The sequence below is a fragment of the Amblyomma maculatum genome, chromosome 1, assembly GCF_055883805.1.
Source record: "Amblyomma maculatum isolate TAMU_Amacu chromosome 1, ASM5588380v1, whole genome shotgun sequence".
Taxonomy (NCBI): domain Eukaryota; kingdom Metazoa; phylum Arthropoda; class Arachnida; order Ixodida; family Ixodidae; genus Amblyomma; species Amblyomma maculatum.
In genome coordinates this window covers 354,807,497-354,827,158 of record NC_139344.1, presented here as the reverse complement: position 1 = coordinate 354,827,158, position 19,662 = coordinate 354,807,497, and the positions used below count along the sequence as shown (strand labels likewise).

The 19,662-nt window shown below is 46.0% G+C and overlaps 1 protein-coding gene across 4 annotated transcripts in view; it reads left to right on the top strand.

Annotated features, from left to right (window-relative positions):
- LOC146207851 (dual serine/threonine and tyrosine protein kinase-like) overlaps positions 1 to 19,662 on the top strand; it is a 114,915-nt gene that overhangs the window by 72,287 nt on the left and 22,966 nt on the right. For all 4 annotated transcript variants that reach the window (XM_084591024.1, XM_084591016.1, XM_084591007.1 and 1 more), the window contains exons 2-7: positions 6,408 to 6,695; positions 11,518 to 11,711; positions 12,929 to 13,057; positions 14,127 to 14,327; positions 14,417 to 14,644; positions 19,103 to 19,284. In XM_084591024.1, coding sequence (XP_084447150.1) covers positions 6,545 to 6,695; positions 11,518 to 11,711; positions 12,929 to 13,057; positions 14,127 to 14,327; positions 14,417 to 14,644; positions 19,103 to 19,284 — 1,085 coding nt within the window. In that variant the 5' untranslated portion in view covers positions 6,408 to 6,544. The remainder of the gene's footprint in view (positions 1 to 6,407; positions 6,696 to 11,517; positions 11,712 to 12,928; positions 13,058 to 14,126; positions 14,328 to 14,416; positions 14,645 to 19,102; positions 19,285 to 19,662) is intronic.

The window sequence follows — 19,662 nt, the reverse complement described above, 5'->3', positions numbered from 1 at the left end:
ACATCTTTAATGACTCCGGTCTGCGGCTGCTCACGCGGATCCTCGTTCGCGTACTCTCACTAACCAATAATAATTCAAAGGAAAACTAAAACGCTATTTGTGGGCACCTTTTAATGCAGCACATATGTAGGCCTTTTGTGAGATTTAAAAGCTCTGCGTGGGGACCCTATAATTTAGAAATAGTTTTTAAAAATTGCTCCTGGTGACCACTCACATATGGTCAGGGCGACACCCCACCGCACTTTCTTAGCAGCCCCGCCGCGGTGGTGCAGTGGTTAGACTGCTCGACTAGTCCCAAGGATGCGGGGGCGAATCCTGGCCGCAGCAGCCGCTTTTCGATGAAGGCGTATGCTGTGCGGTGTCAGTGCACGTTAAAAAGCCTCAGGTGGTCGAAATCTCCGGAGCCCTCCACTACGGCGTCTCGCATAGCCTAAGTGACTTTGGGACGTTAAACTCCATAAATCAAACCCAACTTCCTTAGTCGCCCCTGCCCATTGACGTAAATGAGCTGAGGAGCTTTAAAATGGGCCACCGGGATGCACCTTCTTATGTAAGCGTGTGCTAAACAGAAAGGGTATAGAAGGAGCGCCATTTTTGATCGCCGATACCTTGTATGTTAGTGAAGCTGGCTTAGAATGATTTGCGTTGCGAAGGCGAGTGGTGGAATACAGATAGTTCGCGCTCATTTTCTAGCTTTGGTAAGCATATTTTTGTGGTCTTTTCGAAAGAGCTGTTTGTTCAAATGTTATTTCGTATATGACTAAACGCTTGTGAGATGACTCTTACTCCCTTATTATTATACTCATTACATCCCATTTCATTCAGCACTGATTTTAGGAGAACACGCACTTGTTCCTTTTTTTTTTTTTTTTTTACAAATTTTAGCATTTTTCAAGAAATCCATTTTTTTTTTTACGGCAACTAGAGTAATCCAGACGTCTAGCCTTGTGTCTGGCGCATGATAGCCGTAGTTGCTTATGCGCCATAAAACCACATATAACTAACTCCCTTATTATTGCACCTTGGTATCTCCCCCATACACATTACCACATCAGCCTGTACAGTTGTAATCTATATCACATTATGGCAAAAACAACAGGACACAGACATATATACCCGTTCTAGCCAAGTCGTACGAAAGTGTTGGCGTGGTGTGCGAAGTAGCGTGTCCCACTTGGCATCCGAGACTCGCGAGTTCTATTCCCTTCTCACCCTCCGTAAATATTCATTTCACCGCAGGTATTTATTTTTCAATTCCGCCGGTCTACGTGTGACGTTAAACCTTTTCGAACAAGCCTGATTAGCTCGACACATGCCGGCAGATGGCGCCACCGGGTTGTCCTCTTAACCCTGTCGTGTTATATAGAGAGGCATTTTATACGAGCTCGTGAGACAGGTATCTAGTACTGCTGTGATCAGTTTGAAATTCAGCATCAGCAACTGCGTGGGCACAGTTTCGGGAACTCTGGTTCGAAGTGTTGCCAACTTCTCTTCAAAACGCAGCCAATTAGTCCCATTGTGCCTGACATTTATTATATTTCTTAATTTTTAATTTCCGACTCGAGGACGGAGTTATCTCGGAAACCATTCGAAAGCAGTAAATTCGTACTTCGCAAAGGTCAGACAAACGCTCACACAAATATCCTTCTTTCCTACCAGCGTCAGGCAATGAGTTGTTTGTCTTTGTCTGTCGCTGCTTGCGTTGACGTCTGTATGTTTGTAGTCAGAATCCACGTTCTTGTAACCTTTCTCGCCTACCTAACTGCGCTTCTTGCCGCATCGTGGGATAAATGAATAAATACATCGAGCGCTATGACACAGTTGAGCTTACTAATTTATACGAACAGTTCCTACGAGCGTTAAACATTTTTTGGGCAGTTAACGCATGCAATATTCTTGGAGCTATTTACAAGGTAACTAATACTGGATTCCACGAAATTTATCAATTTCATGGACAGTGAGCTTCTATTGGCCGCGTTCTCTACTCAAAAACTTGATTAACTTTTCAGTATGCAGCAGTTGAGGAGTCCGTAGGTGGTCAACCTATAGGTGCAACAAGTTTCCTTGTTTGCGCGATTAAATCGCGCTCCTTCATTGAAGGCCAGCAACTAGTTTTAGCTTAATACTTGATGCTTAGCCGAAATTTTGTGTAAAACGAAGCTCTGGTGAAAAACTGGAGGTCGTCGGTCTGTGTCTACAAACGTCGGCCATGCAAATAGAACCGCATACGATTGCCGCCCGCCTTAAATGTTTTCAGCGATGTATGTATATCGTCAGCGTTCAGTGTTCTTGCACGCCGAGAAAGTAGGAGTAATATGAATGCGTCATGGGTTTAATGTTGCATTGTTATATGGTAAATAACTGCATGACACTGAAAACAAAAAGGGTTCGCATAATTTCGCTTTCGACCGTCATATGATGCTATTTTCATCCAGCGCAAGCTGAACACCGCAGTACCATTTCTATGCGGCAGTCACATCACTCTAGCAAGCGCCTTCCTTGTATGCATACGCTATTTGTCAGAAATTTCTCGTATAAAATCTTAGTAACTGCCAGAACTTCGCATATTTAGTACTGAGAATCTACTTCCGTTACCGAGCATAGGTATTCTGCATTTTAGTGCTAGAAATCTACCCTATACTTGGGTAGCGTACCTTGCTTTTGAGGGTGTGTGATAGGGGACATGTTACTCCCTTTTTACTCCCTTTTAGGAGTATGTCTGCGGAGTCTGCGCTTCAGTTCTAGGGCGTCTGAAAACAGAGTTAGTGCTAAGCTGAATTTTTGTTTGTAAAGCCTCCCGGTCGAAAACAACGACAGAATATTTTTTGTTGTCATAATAGGATTTCTATGTGGTTTTCAAAAGTGAAACTGAGAAATTTCTGTAGTAACATCAGAATTTCGTGTTATAACAGCCCGGAGGGCCTGCTTCTACGTCCTGTAACGCGGCTCGCTGCGTATCTTTAGCGTTCGCAAACTCATGGGTGACGAGGACTCTCGTCCTCACCTTTCCCGAGCTTAGGTATTCAATGAGCTCTGGGGCGATGTTGTGGGGAACAAATAATAGCTCGCGACTGCGCAGCTGCAATGTGCTCGCTCCTTGTTTTTTATGGAGCTTCGTTTCAGCGGAAGCGACTGTGAAACCCTCTGTCTGCTGTAGAATTTTGTTTCGTTTACTCTGTAGAGCACTGCTCGAGCACTTCGAGACAACCCTGGTCACATCTGCACGTTGGGGCGTGAGTTCAATGCCAAGAAGACGAACCATCGGCCCAATATTGGAGCACGTTGGCTATTCACTGGCCTATGTAGGGCCAGGCATTGCCATGATTTGTATTTCTTTTGTCACAACGACAGGACTGCGTGGTTGCCCTCCTCCCCCAAGATTTCTCTGCAGGGGCAGCCACCCTAAACTCCATCTGCCTGCCGTCAGATTTTCAATACTCTGATCAAGAACTACCCTGTAAGAGATGAGAAATAGACTAACATGTCCTCTAGCGTGCCCCCTAGTAGATTAGGCTAAACGAAAGATGCGAAATGCTGTAATGTTGGCAACAGAGGCGTATTCCCGTCTCAAAAAAACATTAAAGAAATATAAATCGCAGGATACATTTATCGGCGGTACTAGAAATCTTCAGTTTAGCACTTAGGGGTGATTGAAACCTCGATTAAAATCTTAGTAACTTCCAGAGCTTCACATGTTTAGGACTGAGAATCCACTACTGTTACCGAGCACAGGTATTCCGCATTTTAGTGCTAGAAATCTACCCCATACTTGGACAGCGTACCTTGCTTTTGAGGGAGTGTGATAGGGGACATACTACTCCCTTTTTACTCATTTAAAAGCCTATATATCTGCGTTTCAGTTCTGGGGCGTCCGAATTAATCATAGTAGGGCTGAGCTCGGCTTTTTTTTTGTCTGTGTAGTACATTAGAATGCTACGAACTGCAGAAAAGTATTAAAGGAAAACTACAGAACTACATGAAAGTACTACAGAACTAAAAAAAAAGTCTGACGTTACGGCAGAAGTATAGAATATTTTGTCGTGTTCTTGACGCGGCTCTGTTTTCTTTTTCCAGTGGTATTTCGTTTGAGAAACCTGAACCAACTATGCTCCAAAAGAAGCCGTTGACTGAATCACCTTTGTTCATGAGCATTATTAACGGAATGTGCAAACGTTTTTAAAGCAGTCGATCACTGATATGTGCATCTTTATAAGCCTGTCCCTTGAATTCTGATTTTATATGCATTAACTAGTTTGAATCTAGCTCTCAACAGTTCAAAATAATAAAATTGACCCAACCGAAAAAAATCGACAGAAACGAGTCAGATATACAACAAAATATTCTATACTTCTGTTGTAACGTCAGACTTTTCTTTGTGATGTAGTACTTTTTTTGTAGTTCTCTAGTTATTTCTGTAGTTCTGTAGTACTTTCGAGGTAACTAAAACTTTTGATATGTTCGAGGTAACTAAAACATTTGATATGTTCGCGAGTAAAAACCGCGCAGAAGTTATGTTCTAATCACAGAAAATGTTCTGTACATCTTTTTTATTGTTGTTGACTGGGAAAGTGAACATTTCTTGGCACTTCAGTAAACAAACTCGAAGTGTTTACCCTCTCAAAAAATAGTCCCGTAATATCCGTCACGGAATGAAAAGAGAACGCACCTATGATACGCTGCCGCGGCAAGGCTAGTGGTTATATGTATATATCGAGAGACGCGCACGACTGCGCTGACTCCAAGCGGTGACGAGCGAAGCCGAGCGCAGCCACGTCTCGGCCGGCGACCGCACGAGAGTGACCAAGCGAGAGACAACGACGCGGACGTATGTGGCTGTGACGGTGTAGACTCCAAAACGGCCATGACTCGGACGGGAGCGCCGAGCGGAATGCGCCGTAGCCGACCGCGGCTGCGTCCTCGAAGCCACGAGACTAGCCGGTGCCTCGCTGGAACTCGCGGCCCTCCTACCCGCCTCCTCACCCAGCAACCTGCTCGACGCCGGATGCGCGATAGCGCGCCGCATTGTCCAACCGATTGCACAACACGCGCAACGCACTCTGCCGTCGCTTGCTGTGCACTCTTTAATGCTTTTTCTTTCAAGGGCGCAAAAGACGTTGTGGCGACCGGCACAGCTGTCCCGCGGTGCCAGCGCGGCTCGAGCTTCGTGCCGAGCATATAGTGCTCGACCGGGCATGAAGAAGCGGCGGCGCGACAGCACGCTTCTGCGGCTGCGTACAACGTTGGCTGCGTACGCATCTGTGACGTCTAAACTATAGAGAGCACAGCGCGCATATGTGCGCGCCAAGTGCCTGCCGCAACAACTACGCCTGCTGCTGCTTTATGGTTCTAACTTCCCTGTAAAACCGCTTTTTTTTTTTTTTTCTTCATCCGCGCGTGCCCGCGAGTGTTCGTGCGCCGCGTTCGCCAACAATGGATTGCGATGCGAATAATAATGAGATGCGAAGGGGCGAATACAGAAACTGAGAGGGACAATGCCGGTGTTATTCGTGGACAGACAGTTTTCGCGGAAACCTGCAGCTTGTGTGCGGCGTACAAATGCGCTGTCGAGCATCGCACGAAAGTTGGCTGTACGCGGAGCGCCTGCGTCCTTTGCATATGCAGCTGCAACAGCGAATTCACCGGAATTCCTCGATTGGCTGGTGCTCTGCTGCCCCATATATCTCTGCCTTTCTCACAGATAAATTTTCTGCACGTACCCTACCTATACCTAGTTCATGTTTTCAGATACAATTAGCCATAGCCACTGTATTAAAAAAAAAAAAGAAAAAAGAGGATGCTTCAATTTTGCATTAATAGACTCGAAAGCACTTTTTCCTAATTCTTTGTTTAGACCATATGTAAGTTTCACTCAGCAAATAGAATCCGCCGTCTCTTCTGACAAACTGCGTGGCACACTCTACAGGGGACCCACATGGTATAACCACGTTCGTCGACGCTGCTGAATTATCTTTGCGGTGTATGACGTAATTGTCATGAGCTCGAACAGCTTATGAACTCGGTTCCTGCTGTGACTTTCACACACTTGATGGATCAGAATGACCAGATCACCGCAAGAATATACTACATCCTAGCTGTGTTACACAAAAAAGTTACCCTTGCTGGGGGTTTCATAAATGCCAGCCCGTTCCGCAACTGAGCGGAACAAACCGGCGTGATACCAACGCCAAAAACGCACTCCTCTCTCTCTTTTTTCTTTCCCCACAATTGTCTAAAAGAGGAATAAGCTGCACGTTGGGGAGATGAAAAAGAAGGAAAGAATACGAAAAGTAAGCAAAATAAAAAACCGCGCCCTTCGAAACAAACGTCCAAGAATCAGCGCGCGCGCAGTGGCGGGAGCGCCAGCCGACAACGATCTCTGACAGATTCGGTTTCGTTTTTATGCGCAGGTCACGTGGCAGTTACCCATGACGTCTCAACTTCCTGTGTGACGCAAAGGAAGTTAGGCTTATCGCTCAGCTGTGCGAGGAGGAGGACGTGCTGTCCGAAAGTTTTTCTTGGTGGTCGTCCCCATCTACCAGCGCAAATGAAGAGATCCGGCCGCAGGAAGAGGATGTCATCCAATTTGCCCGGCGAGTTCGGCAAGTTCGCGAAGAACAGCAAGTACCTTCGGCGAATATGGAGGGACACGAAGGCGTCGCTTGACGACATCGCAAAGTGCGGCTATTTCAGCGAAGGTAAGTAAAGTGCACGCGGCAGTATCTCGCAGCGCCCTGCCCCACCTGCTAGCTTTTCACACGCCTCGTCGTTATGATTAGGTTTACGGCCTGTAAACGAGGCTGTTGCGCGTACGAAAAATAGCGGTGCACTGTTCGTGTGTTGTCATTTTGTGGATTCACTTACACCATAATTTTCGTAGCTGAAGTGGCAGAAAAACAGCGGCGCTTTATTATTTTTTTTTTTTATCGTTTAGTTGTGTGACGTTAACCAATCACCCATTGCGCGCGCGATACAAAGCCGCGACATGTAATTTTTTTTTTTTTTTCTCTCTTTTCTTCGGGGCATTTATTCTTGCTTCCTCGTTGGGCATTTCACGCACTTGTTCCTTCAGACGCTCGCTGTGTTTCCTCGTCGTAAACCGTTATCGCGCGCACGTTGACAGCTCTCCCGCTCGTTCTTTTTACAACTAGCTCTATTTGAAAACAAAGGCCGACGAAAGTCGCGTCCTTCCACCTAAACATCGTCCGTAATAAATGTCACGAGTTCCGTCAACGCACTCCGCAGGCTGGTAGCGGCCGCTCTTTCCGAGCGCTCCCGAATGCGCCCGATCGGAGCGGCTTACATTGAACACAGAGTTTTCGATAAAGCTGAGCTCTACACGGCACCTCTGTTGCGGTATTGTGCATCGTTTCGGCTTGCAACTAGCTATGCTTGGCGGTTCTGTTCGCATTGGCGTAAACGTTCGTGCGAGTTTTGCACACGTGTGGTTGCATGAGACCATTCCCGTTGTAATTTCTCGGTCAAAGGATTTCGACATGCTGATTTTCCATTTCCGTGATAACAGCTTGCTATACCGCACCTGCTGCGTTTGCGTCAGAATCACCAGGCACAAGACTGCGAAACGTGAAGCCCCTTCCGCGTGCCCTACTGCGGTAGTCGCTAAATGTCCTTGCCTTCGCTACAACCTGTAGGAACGTAACGCCGCGTGGTAGTTGCGTGTCTGTCGTGTATGTATCGAGGCGCGCGTGCATGCTGCGTGCCCAGGAGAAATAAATAAAAAAATAAAAAACGAGAGAAGTGAGGGAAAATTGCGCGCGACGCGCCGCCTTTTTGCTTACAACTTGCAAGACGGCGACGCTTGATGATATGACGCTATCCTTTCATCGTCCTTTTTCGCGCTCTGGCGTAATTGAAATGTTGCATGTATTCGCTCTAGTTGGAACTGGTTAAAGCAGACTGGCCCCAGCCATGCGATCAGGGTAGCCTCAGCTTGTTTTTATCTGGTTTGCTTCTGTCTAATCCAAGATCTGGCTTCCCAGTGTTCAACACTCTGTAGTGGGTTCCCCTTGGTGCAGTGATTAGATAAGGATATGTGGCAAATAGTTGTCACCCACCGACTGTTAGCAGTGATCTCCAGTTCTCTGCTCACAAAGTCTTCACGACAGCTTGGATGTTTGTGGTAGGATTTTCATACACACACTTAGCTGGAGTCTGGGCACAGAAATGTGGATGCTGAACAAAACGGACAAGATATCATACGTTAAAATATTAATTCCCTTTTTCCTACAGAGAAGGCAGATTTCTTGCTGCTTTTTAATTGTTTTGGCTTGCATGGGAGTAATTTGTTTCGACTAGCATAAAAATAAATTGAAGTTCCATTTTGGTTTATTTTATTACCATACAATTATTTTAAATTTATGGAACTGCAAAAGATGCCAATCGGTCCAAAAGTAGAGCACACAGCTGTGACACTGTGTTCTTCAGAATGCTGTATGTTACCATTTACTATTCATTGTTCTCAGTTGTACTATTCCAAGTAGTGCTTATGGAAAACTGAATGGTAGATTCTTCCTTCATCAGTATATAACATTAACTGAAACCCACTGGTAAAAATATGAATATAATTTGCATCTTACCCATATTAAAATTTGTAAGCATAACACGAGCACGCTGCCGCAACTGTGAACTGTACTGGTTTTCATGGACATGGCTTGGTCATTGCTCAACTTTACATGTATGCTCCTTCTGGAAAGCGAGGGTTGTAATTTGCAAATGTGTGCAATAACAGCAAGCAGCAGTGGCTGGCATATGGTTCACACATCTCATCTTTATGCATTTGAAATCTGAGCGACTATTCTTTAATCATTTAAGTTTAATTTGCAACATGTTAAAAACGTAAAGAATGGTAAAGCTTACTGCATTGAGATGCTGCATACTTGCATGAAGCCTAGCGGCCGCAGATTGCCATAGCAGCTTCCTTGCACAGGGCTTCATTTGTGGTATGCTCATCCTTCAACTTAATTATTGGCATGCTGGTATAATGCTTGTTAGCAGTTTGCATTGTGAAAACATCGGCAATGATGGAAGTTTAGCACGTGTATTACGTCAATTACTTTTGGAGCAGCCATTGTGCCATGGCAGACTGCAAGAAGTCTGTACATTCCTTTTTGTTTGTTCCATTGAGCTGTTGCTGTACAGGTCGTGAATTTAGCTGTTTACTCTTTGTGGGGTATTTCTTTTGCTCTGGGGCCTTTTAGGGCATGCTTTCACCACAGTTCTATTGCTGAAGTGTAGGTCTCGTAGCATAGCAGATATGGTCCACAGAAGAAGTCCTGGCTTTCGTGAAGTGTGCTTAAGAGAGAGGGGGAGCATTCTGGAAGTGGGTTATGGAAGTGTGGTCACATTTATTGCACTGCTTCAAAAAGAATGTTTACCGATTTGAATTATCCCTTTATTCCACCACTACATCTACTCTTGTAGCCCACATTGTGTACCATGGTACAGATCATATTGCTGTTGCCAATTTTTGGGGCAGTTTCATCATTCATAACCTGAGCAGTAAGCTCATAACATCCGCTAATTCTACTCATCATCCGTAAGCTCTATGCAGAATGCTATGATGAAGGCAGGTAAGACAAAGTGATTCACAAGATATCCAAGGTTTGCACACACAAGCATGTGAAATCCTTAAAATTCGATTTTCGAAACTGTTTTAACAGCCTTTGAAACTCCTTAAATTTTTATGCACTCTTTAAACTCCTTGGAAAGCCGGTTTGTCTCAAAAAATAAGGCTGTGTGGCAACACCTTCAATGGAACAAAGAAAGACAGAGAGGATCAGCAAAACTTGACCCTTTGATGGTCGAATTTTTTTGAAAAACACTTTCCCAGATGGTCAAATTATTTTATTGCGAATACTGAAAGTTCAATATAAGTAAAGTCAAGGAAAAGTTGTAGGAAAATATTAGGAACCGTATTTTAGTGTCAACGTTGCTTCCACACTGCAAACACAAGAACCTTAGGAAACCACAAAGAGAGCAGGGCCCGTATTCCGAGTTTGCGTCATTATCGAAGTGTCACTATCTCACGTGATCTCGAGTCATCTGATTGGTCAAAACGCCGGAACGGGGTGTTACCACTACGGAACCGGATGAGGTGGCAACATCATGTTCCGGCGACTCGCGGTCAGGAAAATAGCGACACTTTCGATAACGGCGCTATGGCGCTAACTCGGGAATACGGACCCAGGAATACCTCGTGAGCGTCGATGATAAACACGCTAACAGCAGCCCCAATAAAGATGGAAATCGGTTTGTGTGGCCCCTGCACCGGGAGTGGTCATAAAGATAAATTAAATTTAGCACGCCTCCATTGCGGTCGAGAGAGGGGGGAGGGGGGGGGGGGGGGGCAGCAGCAAACGAAACCATGCAAGGGCGTTGCCGCAGCCAGGACCACAAGCTGCAGCTAGGTATCAGTTCTGTTTATCCCCTGCATGGAAGCGCCCATAAAGATAGAAATCAAGTTTCGCGCCTTCTTTGCGATCACGTGGCACAACTGAAACCGCGATAGGGCGGCGGTGTTACCACAGACTGGGAGACACGCACCTAGTAATCACTTCTGTTTATCTTCGCAAGAAGGCAGCGCAATAAATTTCAAGTGCTTCTTGTAAGTTGTAGAATGTGGCAGCACCTCCCAGTAAGCATATGCATCGTCATTAAGGCCCCAAATTTCAAATGGAGGATTGAAACTGTACCAGTACCACAAAAACCTTGGGACAGAAAACTGCCGCAGTACAAAAAAAACCCTCAGAGGGTTAAAAAGCAATGTGGCACAGGGCAGTACTATAAATCCCCCCTCTCTCAAGATGCACTTTATCATCCCCTTTCTTTTTTGTTTTTTCTTTTTGTATGTGGTTTCATTTACCTAGACTGCCCTTCTGTTATGCAAGCAATTTGTAGTGAATAAATCATATGGAACACCTGCATGTGAACAGGAGGTCACAGCATAAAGTCAGCATTCAGCAGGCTTGTTAAAATGAAGGTGCTCAGGAATGTCTAAAATAAAAACTGCAAAGAGATGCGGAAATTTTTGTGGGAGTTGGCCGCTGCTAGTCTCTTTGAGAACGCTAATAGTGTCATAACTCTTCTTGTCAAGGCTAACCAATTCCACCAAGAGGCCAGAGAAAAGAAAGGCGGCTCTAGGGAGAGAAATTGGAGCTAAGCGAGATTCAAAGAATTCCTGATCTGTATGATCCAGAAAAGAACTTCTTTCCCTCGTTGATTATTGCCCCATTTTATTTTTGAAATTCTGGAATTCTCCCTGATTTTTAGGCAAAATAGTATATGCGAACTCTGAACGGATTCAACATCCTACTGCAGTGACTGCAGCTCTGTTCAGTTCAAATTTTAGGAGCTTTTAAGCAAGCATTGCTCGGTGCACAGTATTGTGACATGCATTTGTGACCTTGCTACCCTGTTTGTTCCAAGCCAGCAGAAAGCTCGCAACAGCTATTTGGCAATGCCGCCTTATGTTTACCATTGTTTCCAACACACCATTTGCAGATCAGCTGGCGCAACTGCGGCTGAACGAGACTGACGACCAGTTCATCTCGAGCGTGGTCACCCAGCCTGTTGCCCTGGTGGTGCTTGGCCACAGCTGTTGGGCAAAGGCTCGGGTGGTGAATGAGCTGTTTGGCCAGTCTGTGCTGCCAGTCACCTCTCCTGTCGGTGACGAGAGTGAGCTCACCTGGAGAATGGTGAGCAAAATGCTTTCTCTGCTTCATATAAGCACCTCTCATCTGACTTGACTGGTTTGGAAACGAGTTGACTAGACTAGTTTGAAGACTCACTTGGAAATATTAATCCAAAACAATTTTGGAACGGCTCTGCAAGGGTAGGCTCTGCTTACCCAAGGTGGTTAAGGTGTTGTCAAGGCAGAAAGCTGCGCTAGTTGGTGTGTCGTCATTAATAAAAAGACTAGCTCATTTAACAAGCACACAGACATAGAAGCGCTCATCCTGACTTCTTTTATATCCGTGTCCTTGTTAAATGCGCTAGTCTTTTTATTAATGATGGTTAAGGCGTTAAACCCCACAGTTCAAAATTTACGAGCCACAAAAAATTCTGGCAACACTTTAGCAAGACCCACTTTTCTCTGTTGAAAGTGCTTTTCCTGCTGAAATGCACATATGTCTAGACGAGTGTCTGCTGAATTTTGTTCTCTGTAACGTTACTTTACCTTTACAGCTAATTAAAAATTTGTTTCGGGTTTGGGGAAAAGGAAAGGCGCAGTGACTCTCTTCTTATTGTACATGGGAACCACAGCATGAGGGAACGAGGAAAGTGGGTGCGAAAGAGGAAAAAGAGGTATAGGTGTCGTCCTGGAGGGCCATGGAACAATTTCTACCGCGTGAAGATTTTTAACATGCACTGACATCGTGCAGCACACAGGCGCATTTTGCATTTTGCCTCCATCGAATTAGGGCTGCCATGGCTGGAAGCAAACCTGCATACTCCAGCTCGGTAGTCGAACACCCTAGTTAGGGCGCCACTGCGATGGGTTTTCAAATGCGAAAGCTGTGACAGCCTATTTGGTGGGCAGCCGCGCTTTGTTGAAGGCGACGACAGTTTGCAAAAAAAAAAAAGTAATTTTTTTTTTTAGTTTGATCTGTATTTGGCAAAGGAACAAATTTCAGAATTGTATGTTAGTATCATTTCATGTGCAGGCAATGGAAAAAATGGTGTTGACTCTGTCACCTTTACGCTTTTACTGCTACTACACAATAGCTGTATGCAATGCACTCAGCTTGACCTGTTTGTCTTTCTCTAAGGCTACCTCTGCAAGCTAGAAAGTTTTTGTCTTGAGGCATAGCTTATCTGTGTAAATAAAAAGAAGCATTACACTTTAATCTAGCACCTGTCGGAGGCCTGCACAGGCTGTAATGGAGGTGTCATTTCCCCTTTATCCCCACAGGTTCGCTTTTCTGCAGGCAACCAGACAGAGATTAGCCTGGCATTGCCCAACAGTCTCGAGCTGGTGGAGCACCTGGCGGCATATGACCAGCCCTGGAGGACCATACCGCGTGCTGACCTTGAAGTGGAGGTGAGTAGAACAGTGCTCACACATTTTCCTTGCTTAACTCTGATGCCAGATCAAATGGTTGCCCACTTTGGCTGTGAAAAACTTTGCAGCAAGCCTGTATGTGTGGTTCTTTGGGGGGCGGAGGGAGGGGGGGGGGGGGGGTTACTTGGATTATTTTGATTTCAACGGTCAGTTTCTTTGAGCTGGCATGTCTAAGCTTTTTTTTTTTTTTTTTTTTTTTTTTTTTTTTTTTTTTTTTTTTTTTTTTTTTAAAGGTGTTTTGTGCAGCATAATTAAAAGATGTCTGGCAGAGAGTGCTGTACTGTGGTTTGTCCTCTCATCAAAGGGCAACTCCAGCGGTTTTTCAACCATTTCGAATTAATGGGGGTTTCATGTTTCTAAGGCGGCATCAATATCGTTTTAAGGTAGCGAAAGCATGAAATTGAAATCACTGACAATCCCTGGTGTGACGCCGACCGTGACGTCATGGGTTGGTTCGCCAGGCTGCCTAGGTCCATCACATATCAGAGTTACCAGCACACTGTACATTTTTATCAAAATTTCTGAAAGAGCGGAAAGCAGCTTTTCACAGAGCAGTGAAGCGTCTTCAGAAAGTGATCCCTTGAATGGTTCGACCACACGAGTTGCCATTCATGTACAACCTACCCCCGCGAGTGACATCTTATATAATTGGATTGTGAAAAGACTATGCAGCGTTCGGGTATCAAATTTGGCATGGGAGATTGGAATACCATAAAACTACTGACTTAAAACTTCTTCTCAATCTGTGAACATCAAAAAATTGCTGGAGTTGCCCTTTAAGAGGTCTGCACATATGTGTGTTCTTTCACAGTGAGCATGCCACTTGAGAGATGACTTTCTGATACGGTTTTATCATGCTTGCATCAGGTAGTATTCAGAACAGCAATTTTCGAGGGATGCACGAGTGTTTTTACATGCTCAAAAACCGTTTTTCGAGGCACCGCTATCCGAAACTTCCTGTCAGATGACCCTAGATCGTTTAAGTTGCAATAATCTACTACATTTATAATACAGTGCTTAAGAATAAATTTTGTCTTCTGTTTTCTAGGGCGAGGCCCTCAAGGACCCTGCACTCAGTGCTGCTGCTTTGGAGATACGCATGAAGCACCCACTCCTTCGTGACGAAGTTCAGGTTGTGGCCACACCGTGCAACAACAGTCTCTCGTTCGAGCAGACCTACCGGCGAGCCACTGATGGCTGCACTCCACTGCTACTGTATGCCTTTGCAGAGGAAGCCTTCACTGAGAAGGTGACCGGGCTACTTGCACCACTCTTTGCACTGGCATGCCCTGTGTGATCCAAGGCCAGACCTCACACGTGGTGTCTTCTCGTCTGCAGGAGCTCGCAGACCTGTACGAGCTGAAGCGGATCGCCCCGAAGACTCCAGTGCTGTTCATCCGGGCCAACATGCCTGCCACGTCGGAGCTGACAGAGTCTGAGCAGCATGCGCGCAGCCTGCGCAATGCTAGGCTAGCCGAGCAGGTGCAACTGTGCAGTTCCTATGCTGACGGGGAGAACAGTTCCAGTGAGGCGACGCAAGCGGCTGAGACCCCCATGCAGACGGAGGCGAGTGCTAAAGCTTGTTTTGACACATGGCTATCTTGTATAAAGCGTTTTCAGGTGTATGCTTGTTTGTAGAATGATACGCCTTGGCATAGCAGAAGAGTGCAGTATTTTCTAATGTCGGCCATCAAATGTGACCGACATCTGTTAGGTTTGAGGCCTCGATTTTACTTCTTAATCTTAAGATCAAGCAGTGAACTTGCCGAGACTTTGGCATGGCTTGTTACCTTGTCAAACCTTTTCTCCCCTCCCTGTAAACCCTATCAAAACATTGGCACCTGTAGAAAGTTGTGCAATTTGTTTGGATCTCAGCTGTGTAGATATCGACACACAGTTGTATTTCTTCCTGCCATCCTTGTCGCAACATATATATGTATACATATGTATGTTTTGTATTTAAGCTTTCACACATAGAGAAATTCCTGCATTTACTATGTAGCTTCTGACATTGACTTTTACTGCAACCAATGCCATACGCGTTGATATCCTGGAGCAAGCTAGTTTGCTGAGGCCCACACTTTGAATTATACGCTAGAGCTATTTGCAGTTCCCTGTCTTGTGATACACGCCACAGAGCCTTACTTACTCCGAGCAACTAATCTATAGCTTCAACGTGATAGCGCTAAAGGCTTACTTCTCCAAAAAACTTAGAATCAACATTGTGAGGGAAAAACGAGGAGCGTGCCTGTGACAGGTGACATAGTCAGGTACTGACTGATCGTAGAGTTGTGTGACATCATGAGACCACATGGCATGGCCAAGTTGGCAGGTGCTGCTAACACTGGTAGCTGCTTTGAGATGGGAGAGCGAAAAGGGAATCAAAGCCATTGGGAACCTTGGATCCTGTGTCAGACACGCTACCCTTAGGCCACGCAGGCGTGTTCGTACGGCTTGGTTAAGGGGGGACACCCCTCTTAAAACTTTTTTCCTTATTTATGGGTGGATCTGACTGAAACTTGCACCATTAATGTACTTTTGCATGCTGATTTCAAATATCTGATTAGTTTTCTTGTAGATGAAATAGCTTTCAAAATATTACCTAATTCATGTTCTTCGTTTGGAGGTGAGTTAATTACTAAACACTTTATGGCATGATGAGAATAGCCCTACCAGAGTGATCTAGAAGGATCATAGAGTGCCGCTAGTCATGAATTAACGTGGTAGAAGAATTTGAACCAAAGTTACAATAAGTCAAACTTTTATGAATAAAAGCCCTGGTTGGCACCTAAGATTGATAATTAATTCTGTAAATGTTGCCGCATAATAACTGTACATATTTTTGTCCTACGGCACTGTCGAAGGTTTTCTGTTTCTAACAAGACAAGAATGAGAGCTATAGCACAAATAGACTAAGAGATATCTCTCCTCCAAAATTGCAGCACCCTCAAAATTGCAGTTTTGAGAAAACGAGGAAAAACACTTCACAGCATGTAGGTGTAAATTATGTCAATGATTGATATGTCAACAAGATCAGAAACAGGTGGAAAGTGATCTGAAGCGAAAATTAATGGCCTATGCCAATTTGAGCCAAAGTTACGCAATAGGAAACGTTTGAAAGGAAAATTCCATTTGGGTACCGAAGACAACATAACCTTCTCAGCAAATTTTCTTTTGTGGTCACTGCATTTACCTTGGTTTCATGAGACTCGCAGGATTCCCTTTCTAGAAAAAAAATTTTCAAAGCAATAGCAAGAACAGGACCAGAGATATTGATCTTTAAAAAATGCAACACTACCAAAATTGGGGGATTGTCGGAAGCACTCAAGCCTCACGGCATTTAATCAGGAAGGGCAACCCCAAAGACCTCATGCTATTAAAATGCACCAGGAGCATAGTCGGGGTGCATGCTGTCGCAGTGTTTTCTTTTTTCTGTTTTAGCAACGCCAAGCGAAGCCGCCCGCTTCTTTGCAGAACGTGCGCTACGGCGCAAGTCCTTTTCTTCAGCTCTCCTGGACCCAGTTGCTGTTACATTTGTACTGCATTCTTGCAGAATTGCTGCTGCTGTATGCTTGCAGCCGGCATTGAAGCGCAGCACAGCTTCTGCTGTGGCTGCTTCCACAGCAAACAGTGATGAGTGCCGCTCTTTGTGGATCAAGGTCCAGATGACCGAGTGGAAGCTTTCGTTCGAGTTCTGGGTCTTCCCCCGAATGCACCTCTGCAGCAGGCTCTTCTCTGATAAACGACTATAAACAGGCAAAAGAGCATCAGCCACATCTCTTGGCAGACTGTAATTGTGCTTTGGTGCAGGCTCCTCTTTTGCCTTTGCAGCGTTGTGGCAGCATCATGACTTATCACCGGTAGGACACAAACTGTGTTTGGGGCAGTCATCAGTAGATGTGATGTGGTAATATGTCGCCATCACAGCTCGCTGCATGGCATCCACATCACCTACATTTGATCGAAGCGCTCGGCCATAATATATTGCCAGCTTGTCAACTAGATCAGCTGTCAGCCTTCCTCTGCCGCCAAGACTTTGCTTCCCTGCACCCTTGTGTCTCTGCAAGAGGTTGCGCAAAGCTGCTCCCATATGCTTGTGCACGTGATTTATGCAGTCCTCTTTGACTATTTCAATGTAGCCATAGATTGCAGCATCTTTAAGAGCACTGAACGTGCGACTGTCCCCATCGCATAGCATGGTTGTGTAGCGCATGTTGTGGCGCTGCAGAGATCTTTCAAACAGAATTTTGCCAGCCTCTACCTCCATTTGACCAGCCTTGGAGTTGGTGTTTTTTTGGCACTGGTGGCGTGATTTCCAAAGTTCGTAGCCGTCAGTGTTTGGCTTAGGACCAATTTCGCAGCCCAGACAAAAGTTTGACAACACCACATAATCAAGCACGTAACCAGTGAAGAGTTCCACCACGGCACCGACGCCTATATGTGATGAGTGTCCGCGCGTCATCCATATGCCGTCGTAGCACACGGCAATGTTCCCCCTATGCCCAAAACACAAGTCATCGTAGACCTTCGCCACTGCCTGCGCGGCTTGTGCCATAGCGGTCGTGGCGGCTCGGGTAGCAGCGGGTTGCAGTGTGTTCTTCAGATGCCGTTGAAACGTCTTGTTGTGCATCCCACGCCGCGACAACCCCATCGCCGAAAAGATATCGTTCATTGCTGTCTGGCCGTTACCGGTCGACAGCATTGCTCGACTAGCCAGAATATTCAGCTCAAAAGGATTGCACCTTTTCTCGCCGTCAATCCTCCGCGAGTTCCACTCGGCCGCAATCTCACCGCAGTTGTCGCACAGCACGATCAGTTTTACGGCGAGGCCATAGCTCCGGTCGCTGGTAATTAAACGCACGCATCCACGACACGTTTTGCACCGCACGGCATCCAGAAGGATATTCACAATGCTGAGGTCAATTACCGCATAGGAGGCCGTTCCGTCCGCATCTGACTGTGCGGACGCACCACTTGCATCGGCGAACAGCGCGGTCTTTCGTGCCGTCGCCGGCGTCGATACCAGTCTATCAAGCGTAGCCTGCTCACGGGCACTCATTTGAGTTATGTCACTGTTAGTGACAGGCGCGGTATCAATACGTACACGACTGCAGTCGGCACGAAGAACGGCGCCGTTGTCCAGCGGAATCGGAGAAGCGTCGCCGCCCGCAACGTGATCGTCACACAATCCCGCAGCACTGGCACTTGCTTCTTGCACAGTATGCAACGAAGTCGCATTCTTAACGCGTTTCTTTGGTTGCTTTCGCCCGTACTTGTGCAAAGAGCGGTACTTCTTCGCGCCTGGCATGACTCTCGCGTTGCACTAGCGTGGTCGGCAGAAAGACAAAATGGCGTCACTGGGAGTCCGCATTTCAGGGCTAGCTTGCCGGAACCAACCAAACGACGCCATTTTGATCACGTGCCTTAACCGGCCAATAGTAGCGCGCGCTGCATGCTATCTTTTTGTTTGTTTTTTATGGAGAAGGCGGAGCGCACAGGGTTGCTTTCCGAAAGAAAAAATAAGCCGAAAGCGCGCACTTTCGAACGAGACCAAAATCGCCGCGGTGGAGCGCGTAGTTCTCATGCGCCGAGCGATCGAAATTGGGTGTCGTTTGTCCACAATTTAAAGGGCAGTGGGTGTGGTACTGCATTTTTTAATCGCTATAACTTCATAAATACGCGGGGTATAAGGATGAAAATTTGCGTGCAGATGCGGAATGGTGCGAGGAATACGAAAATGAAAAAATTGAAAATCCGATTTTCAGGCCGATTTTCGGTGCCAAAGAGCCGTGTCCCCCCTTAAAGCAAGGCTTTTTATATATCGGGTTGTCTTTCACATAATGTGGTAGCTTATGACTGTATGCTAATGAGCATGTGTGGAATAATAGAGGCTAGTGGTTAAGAGAGTTGCAAAGCGCATGTATACAAACGAGGAGCTGTTGTTGACACTCTTGTCATGCCCTTAAGGCGGACCTTGTGTGTCCCCTGCTCAGTTTTTAACCGTGCCTTTCAACGTCCCTACAGGAGGAGCCTCCCAAATCTGTGATCACGCTGCCTGTGACTGCACAGCAGCAACTCTACAACCTGGGCTATATTTCCAAGCACTTCCCGGAAAAACGGCACGACCGGCGAAGACCGAACTTGAGGTGCACAAGCGGATGCTCTGCCAGCTCGGAACTTGTGGAAAACTTTGACGATTTTGCCTGGTAAGTGATCGGAGCCCAGGCCCTAAGCGTGTTGCTGGTATCTGTGCCATAGCGGTGCAAGTCTAGGGACTGCTTGCTCTGAGCTAATCGTGCTTTCAATCTTTGTGCGATGCTGTTGTTCCCGTCCTTGATTGCGTTGTCTCCTTTCTTCCTTGTCTTTCCTTCTGTGCTCCTGCTGCTTTACAGCCAAGCGAGTACTACGTTTACTTCTGGAGGCTATCCCCAGTCTGTCGTCATTCATCTTGGTGTGTTTCCTTTTCTGATGCATCCTCAGCTGCTTTTGCAAAGATGCAGTGTCATTCTAATCTTGTTGCAAAACCACCCAGAGACCAACTGAGCTGAATAGCCTGCAGTAAAAGATTATTCAGCACTGTTTGA